At 37.9% G+C, this 7,427-nt stretch overlaps 1 protein-coding gene across 3 annotated transcripts in view; it reads left to right on the forward strand.

Annotated features, from left to right (window-relative positions):
- STX18 (syntaxin 18) overlaps window positions 1-7,427 on the forward strand; it is a 58,891-nt gene that overhangs the window by 50,084 nt on the left and 1,380 nt on the right. For all 3 annotated transcript variants that reach the window (XM_058802928.1, XM_058802930.1, XM_058802929.1), the window contains exons 7-10: window positions 1,596-1,684; window positions 4,766-4,824; window positions 5,577-5,646; window positions 6,219-6,299. In XM_058802928.1, the coding sequence (XP_058658911.1) occupies window positions 1,596-1,684; window positions 4,766-4,824; window positions 5,577-5,646; window positions 6,219-6,299 (299 nt within the window). The remainder of the gene's footprint in view (window positions 1-1,595; window positions 1,685-4,765; window positions 4,825-5,576; window positions 5,647-6,218; window positions 6,300-7,427) is intronic.

The raw sequence follows: 7,427 nt of genomic DNA on the forward strand, positions 1-7,427 counted from the left end.
AATGTAAATACATTGATTACCTAAACAAATAAGTTTTGTGATTCTGTGGAATAGATTTGAAATACTGATAATACCCCATGGAAAAAAATACTTGGATGCTTTCTAAACAATCTTTAAAGACATTCTTGCGTTTATACTTTACTACTGTAAGAAAGAGCTGATCTATTTTTTGGTTTGAGGTTGTGTTTAAAATAAATTTATTATATTCCTTATCTGCATCCTCCATTTGTAACATTGTCATTGTTTATGCATCCTCGTTAGGTTGTTGGAAGGCAAAAAAAAGTTTATAAAGGAGACATACACAGTACTCTTTTACAGTATTGATATTTTCAAGAGTTCCATAAATACTATCATGGAGAATAAAAAAGGAAAACCTCTCCTTTTATCTCTTTTCATATATGTGTTTATAAATAAGACCACTTCTTTCAGAGGCTTCCCAGGACAAGGCTTCAGCCTCTGAATGATGATGCATTAGTGCTGCTTAAGCAATTAAAAACAATATGTCTAGGAAGTTATAAGAAAACAAATTGAAATACATATAAATGCTTAAAAGATTGACTGAAATAAATAGGGAGCCTAAAATGTATGAAAAACTAAAACCTAAATATTTCTGTGTTTTAATTTGCAACCTGCATCTGATGCCTCAAAGCAGGTTGAGGGCTGATCCTTTGTGGGGTGGTACAGATCTCTCTTGGGTTGTGTAAGATTGTTACAGCCAGTGGGGAGAGGAGAGGCTCTCTCAAGGCTGCAGTCTTACAAGGTTTTTAAACACTGATGCTAGAACAGCTTCAGAAACAGTGGATTCTTGAGCCAGTTTCTTTGCTCTCTTCTAATTTCTTCCTCTATAACCAGAAGTATATAATTAAGCCTAAAATTAAATCTTCCTGAAGGGAATATCCCAGAAATAGCCCTTCAAGATCTTTTATGCCAGACTTATACAAAGATTTATGCAGATGAATAGCTTTAATCAAAGGGAAAATACTACTGGAATGACTGAAGCAGCTTTGATGTGTTATGGTTAATTTGTGGGGTTGGAGCTGATTCCTGTTATATGCTGGAGGACCCCTTGCACAGTTGGTGTGGGATTTGCACTGTAAGAGGAAGTTTAAAGAGCATGACAAAATCGAGTTCATCTATGAGCTTTGCTCAAAACATCCTTGAGATTCTGTCTTTAGTTTCTGAAAGGAGGAACTGGTGGTTCTGTCAAGTCTTGCTGGAAGATAATACTTTGCATATAGGCTGTCATTTTGAAAATTGTGTGGTTTTATCTGTTAAAAGACTACTGCTACAGTATTTTGTGCCCTAAAAGCTCTTTTAGTGCATTATGTGTTATTTTACATCCCTCTCAGTCAGTATGTTAATGGAGCTCCCTTTAGTTTACAAAATTAAACCTACATGAAGACCTTTGGCCTTGTTTGGACATTAAAGGTTGTTGGTGTAATTTTGTGCTGTAAATACAGGGTGAATCTCAGTAACTGACAAAGGAGACACAACAATTTCATGATCAGTCTAACATGGATGAAAAATTATTTTTACTTTACTACTCAGTGCCCTGTGCTATTCAGTATCTCAAGTGTTTGGTGGTTCTTTTACAGACAGGAATCTGCCCGATGCCCAAAGTAACCTTGGATTATGGGGGGATAGCAGAGGTGAAGATGAGCTGTCACCTGAAGAAATACAAATGGTATGTTTATCCTGTGTCTAGTTGTCCATTTTATTGTATTTTCTGTTGTATTCACGTGTGGTAAAAAAAAGAAGTACAGATTCACCTAAATTAACTTTTAACATTTTATGCAGAATAATGCTGTAAAAAGATACACTTTTTGCTTGGGACTTCCTAGTTTTTCTGGTAGCAGCTAGTATTTAAAAATGCTATAAAATATTTACATGGAGACATGAAATTAATAAAAGCTATCTTTCAACAATCAAAATTAAAACTGTTTTCTACCACTACAATCACAAATTGCTTTGTTTAGTCAGTAAACAATAGAAGTCAAGGCAACATCAAAAGAATCATTATGAAAGTTCTGAAAGAATAAATTGTTTGCCCTTTTTCTTGGACAGTTTCTAGAACACAAATAGTTGTACTATTTAATATTACTGTGAAGTTATACTTCATTTTATTTCTTTCTATTTTTTATTATCAAAATCAGATTGGTTTCCTAGAAAGAATAGCTACAAGATGTCTGTCACAACAGAATTTCATTAATTTTAACACTTTTGCATTTCTTTGCATGTTTATAGATTGATCCAATTCTGCTTACATTTGAATAGGAAATTTTTGACATAGGTGTGATTGCTGACAGCCTGTCAGATTTTTTGATACTCCTAAAATTTATCATTTTGAGCATAGTTCAAAATTCTTAGAATACCTCTCTACATTAACACACACTGCCTTGGGTTTATATAAAGAAAAAAGAACTGATTTCAATCAGTAGCTGTACAGCTGTCAGAAGAGTGAACTTTACAGGGCAAAGGGCTGCAGCAGTATGACTTTGTGGAGCTTCCTTGGCAGTGATTCGAGGTGTTCCCAGACACAGTGCACGTCATTCTTCCAGTCAGAGATGACTGAGTTGCACACAATGATGGTATGGCTTGTTAAAGAGAAAATGTTCTTCAAAGGCTGCTCTGTACGCTCTCATGTTGTTCTTGAGTGCCAGTTTAAAATCTAGAGGATTATTCCTGCTTTGTGATTTCTTTTACAAGATAATTCTGCTCATATTATCATTCTCCTTTCTTTAGGCACAATACTTTTAGGCCCCTTGCTGTCAGCCTCCATGAAATGAGCGTTGGGCTCTGAGAGGGCCTTCTGACTGAAAACTAATGCAGGTTGTGTTTTGTAGAGAAATCTCCTCTCTGAAAGGGTTTTTGAGCTTTGGAACCAACTGCCCAGGGAAGTGGTGGAGACACCATCCCTGGTGGTGTTTAAAAGATATGTAGACGTGGCACTTAGGGACATGGTGTAGTGGTGGCCTTGGGTAGTTATCTTGATCTGTAAGATCTTTTCTATCCTATACAATTCTATGAAGAGGATAGCTGCAATCTGTGAACTGCTGTGTTGGCTTTAAATTGGGATGGTTTGTGTCATATCATACTTAGCAAATCCTCAGCCATGCTTCCATGATCCTTCATGTAGATAAAATAATGAATTAAAGCCCTATCATTGCTAAAGCACCAATTCCTATCACTAGTTTACCCTCAGGAGAGAGCTTGATGTTGATCAAAATATTTGCAGGCCTACTGCGTGATTTACACAATAAATTTCAGTTTATAACTCTGAATACAGGTATATTCATGTTTTTTACAGTTATTGTGAGCAGGTATCTTGTGATTGCATTGAGTGGGAAAAATCTCTGCTGTTTGGAGTCATGAAAATATCTACTTTTCTCTGACTTCATCTTTTTTTTGGTTGGTTGGTTTTGTCTTAAATTCAGGGGCAGCACATCTAATGACTTCTCTCGTGGAATAACTAAAAGGAGTGGTGATTATTTATTTTATGCCTTGGATTTTTTAGCCATATATTAAGCAGTTTGTCACTTTATGCCATACTTTGGTAACAGAATATTTCACTGTCATGAAAGAGGCTACTCAGTAAGCCATAAATCACTGAGCTATACTGATTGCTAGAGTTTGGTTTTACGTTCCCATCATGTAAATCCCTTTGTGAGGCACTGGTGTATCATGTGTTCAGAGCTCAAACCCTTTGTTCAATTGCCTGTTTTAGCATATCTTAACAGCTGTCTGTGCAAGTGCTCCATCAGCCATGATTTCAAGTTGCAAAGATCATTTAGCAGTTTAAAAGGCAATCTGTGCCAGTGGAAGGTTTTAAATATCAAAGAGACTTTTAAAAGAATACTTTCTCAAGTGGATTTGTGCTATTTGTAAAGGATTAAAGTCATTCACTGTTTCTTTACTGAAAATTTGTCTTCTCAATTAGCTACCATCTGGTTTTTCAGGCAGTTAAATAGGGGATTTCTAATGCTGAATATTTGTACAGATATCCTTACAGAAGCCAGAAAAAAAATTGCAGCATGGTGGCCCCACTTAACTCAAGGACCAACTGGCAATCACAGCACTAAATCTTGTGGCCCTATTTCATTGCCCTGTGCCTTGGCTTTGCTGTGACTCCACCAGAACCAGACATACAATGGTCATGAATGTAAAGCAGTGCAGTTATGAAGCACAGCATCTGCTGCTGTGAAGTAAATATAAAATAAATATATTTTAGGCGATAGTATTTTCAAAAATGCTCTGCTCTGTACGTGGTGTCACTACATACAGCAGTGACAATGACACTTGAATGTGTTGCAATGCTGGTATTACTTCATTTGACAAAACCATTGGATCTTTAGAGTGGAAATCAATGGAACTGTGCAGTATGTTGCTCTCTGTTCCCCTTCAATTCATGGAGCTGGGCACCTTCCCTGAGACTGCTACCCACAGTGAAGGTGGCAGTGCCCAGTAACCTTCCTCTTAGACTCTGTGGAATCCTTTACCTCAGGAGAGAAGGCTGTTCTTTACCAATGAGGTAGGCAGTGAGCCTCTTGCAGAAAGAAATCTGGATGTTTTAAAAAATCTGGATGTTCAAAGAAATAAAATCTTTTTCTTCATTCTTTATGATAGAAATTGCCCATGACAGAAGACTAAACCTTTCCCTGTGAGATACTGCTACCCTTCTTCAAAGGCATACCTGTCATTTCAGACTCACTTCTGGGAAGTTAAACATATACATTTCATGTGTCATTTCCTTCTCCCCTTTTTCCAGTTTGAGCAGGAGAACCAGAGACTTGTTGGTGAGATGAACAATCTCTTCGATGAAGTCAGGTACAGTTTCTGTCCCTTGACAGTGGCCTGTGCTGGTCCCATGCCCCCGTCAGCCCCCGTGTGCAGGGCGTTGGCTGCAGGACACCTGCCTGCTCCTGGGACAAATCACCAGTGCCCAGGAGAGGAACCATGTGCTGTCCCACAGTGTAAAGAATGGCAGCACTGGTTACATATGGAAGGCATTCTTACATTCTCCCTTATCCACATTTTAAAGTACTACATTTTCCATTTCTGTCCTGTTGTCTGCTGGATATCCAGATGGCAGTAGGGGAGGTGCCACTGCTGACCCCATGTAGAGGCAGGCAGTGGTGCCATCACTCTCCCCAGCTGTGCAGAACACCCAAACAGCTACTCAAGCTAGAAACTGACTTTTGGGTATCAGTCCTAGGCCAGGTGAACTGCACACACCAGAGTAGCATATGAAAAGGGTGTGTCAAAGTCAACTGCTTAAAGCCCAGCATGAATGGTATTATATGAAATGAAAGAAGGGAGACAAGTGAAATACCTGGCAGTGAAAGCTGCTCACTGAGCATTTCTGGGGCTCAGTGAGCCTTTCCCAGGGCTTCACTGGGGGCTGGTTGTCTTCCAACCAGGCACTGTCCAAGCCCCAGTCCCTGTTATTGCTGCCTCACAGACAACTGACAGAACAGTGGCCTCCTGAGCAGCCACTTACTGGCCTGGAGGGTCTGAATCTGCAGCAGCAAGACATGTTTGCACTAGTTTCTAATAGAGTGTTTCTGTTCTTTGCCAAGACAAATTGAAGGAAAAGTGGTGGAAATCTCCAGATTACAAGAGATATTCACTGAGAAAGTCTTGCAACAGGTTAGTATAATTTAATACTAGAGCAGCAAATACAACTTAAAGATTTTCTTGGGGGCATTTTGGTCTTGATTGCCAACTTGTGAATATAAAATTAACAAATCTTTAATACAAATGTGAAGGAAAATACTTTTGGTTTTCAAATTCAAAATCAAGATATTTACTGTTATTACTTATTAGAATGTACCAGGAATGGAAAATGAGAGATGTGTGTTAGAATGCTCCTTCTGCCTCAGAATTGGTGTTCTGTTAAATGTGTTATGTAACAACATCCTTTCTGGAAATGTTGGTACCTCTTCCAAAAGAGCTGGAAAAATCAGACAGGTTAGCTTTGACTCTAGATAAATGGGAGATTTCCTCATGGTCCTGGTAGTTTCCATTCAGGTTCATAAAATCACCGAAAAAGAAATTACAACTTTAATGTATTACTCTCTACCTTTGCATCAATGAAACAAAAATGTTAGTAATACCAGATTTTATTTTGAGTTCTGCTTGTTCCCCAAGTCCTTGGAAGTAGTTTGGTTTTTTTTGTAACATTCATTACTATTTCTCAATTTTATTTCTTTTTTAAACAGGAGACTGATATTGACAATATCCATCAATTAGTTGTGGGTGCAACAGAGAATATAAAAGAAGGCAATGAAGACATAAGAGAGGTAATATCTTGAAGTTGTGTTTTAGGCTCATTTCTCTTAACTTTCAGTTTTTTCCAGGTGTTGCTTTTGAACAGCACATGAGAGCCCACCCATGGCACTGGTGCAGTGGGTGTTGGGTGTCAGGACAGGGGTTTGGGAAAACTGTTCAAGGTAGCTGAGCTTCTCAATGGTTCACACTTGCTAAGCATGATCTGAATAGCTACACAGGACTGCAGAAATCTACTTGGCCTCAGCAGTTTTTAAACGTGAAGGTCACCTGGCTTGCTTTTAAGCACTTGTGAAGTTTTTTTAAAACAAAGAAGTGAGGGGCAGAAATTGCAAACTACCACTATAAGACAGTGTTGAAATGGTTGAAACAGAATGCTGAATGTTAGCAGAAGAAATTTTGAACACCTCTTGCATGCTCCTAGTAAACAAATCTCTTCCACTTTTACTAAATAGAAGGAAAGGTTGTTTTATTTTGAGAACTGAGATTACAATAAAAATGGAGTTTCTAAATTAGGCTACTGAGTAAATGGCTCACTTGTTTCTCCCTCCCGAGAGCACACAGAAAAGGTATTTCAAGGGTGAGTTGTCCACTGCTCTGCTCTTCTGAAGAGTGCACCAAATATGGCAAGAACTGAAGCTATATTTTATTTTACTTTTCACATTTTTAGGTAGAACTAAGTTTCCTAAACCATCCTGAGAAACAGTTGTGAAAGGTGGTAATATAAACTGTTACTCACATTAGTGTTTGTATCATATAAAAAAAATTCCTTATGTAAATATAAAATCTCAATCTAAAAAATTAGAGCAAAAACCAAGTCCCCTGCTGGTCAATATTGGAAAGGAGTAGCCAAGAAAAATACTGGCTCTGAGACTAAGTGACTGTGTTACCTCCAGAGGTGTCAAGGATTTTGTATTTGTTTGTTGTTTGGTTTTGTTGTTTTTTTCATTTGTTTCAAGTCAGATCTTTATTAGAAAGATGAAGGCCTGATTCCTTTTAATCAAGGAATTTCACTTCTGAAACTTAGAACTAAGTTTGAAGCATTGTACTTTGCAATATAGCTCCTGGAGTTTGATTTGTGCAATTTTAAGATTTTGAGTGTGACTTCAGTGTGATAAATCTAAAGAGGTACCAGCCAACCT

This window comes from Ammospiza caudacuta, chromosome 4 (genome assembly GCF_027887145.1).
Source record: "Ammospiza caudacuta isolate bAmmCau1 chromosome 4, bAmmCau1.pri, whole genome shotgun sequence".
NCBI classification, from domain to species: Eukaryota; Metazoa; Chordata; class Aves; order Passeriformes; family Passerellidae; genus Ammospiza; species Ammospiza caudacuta.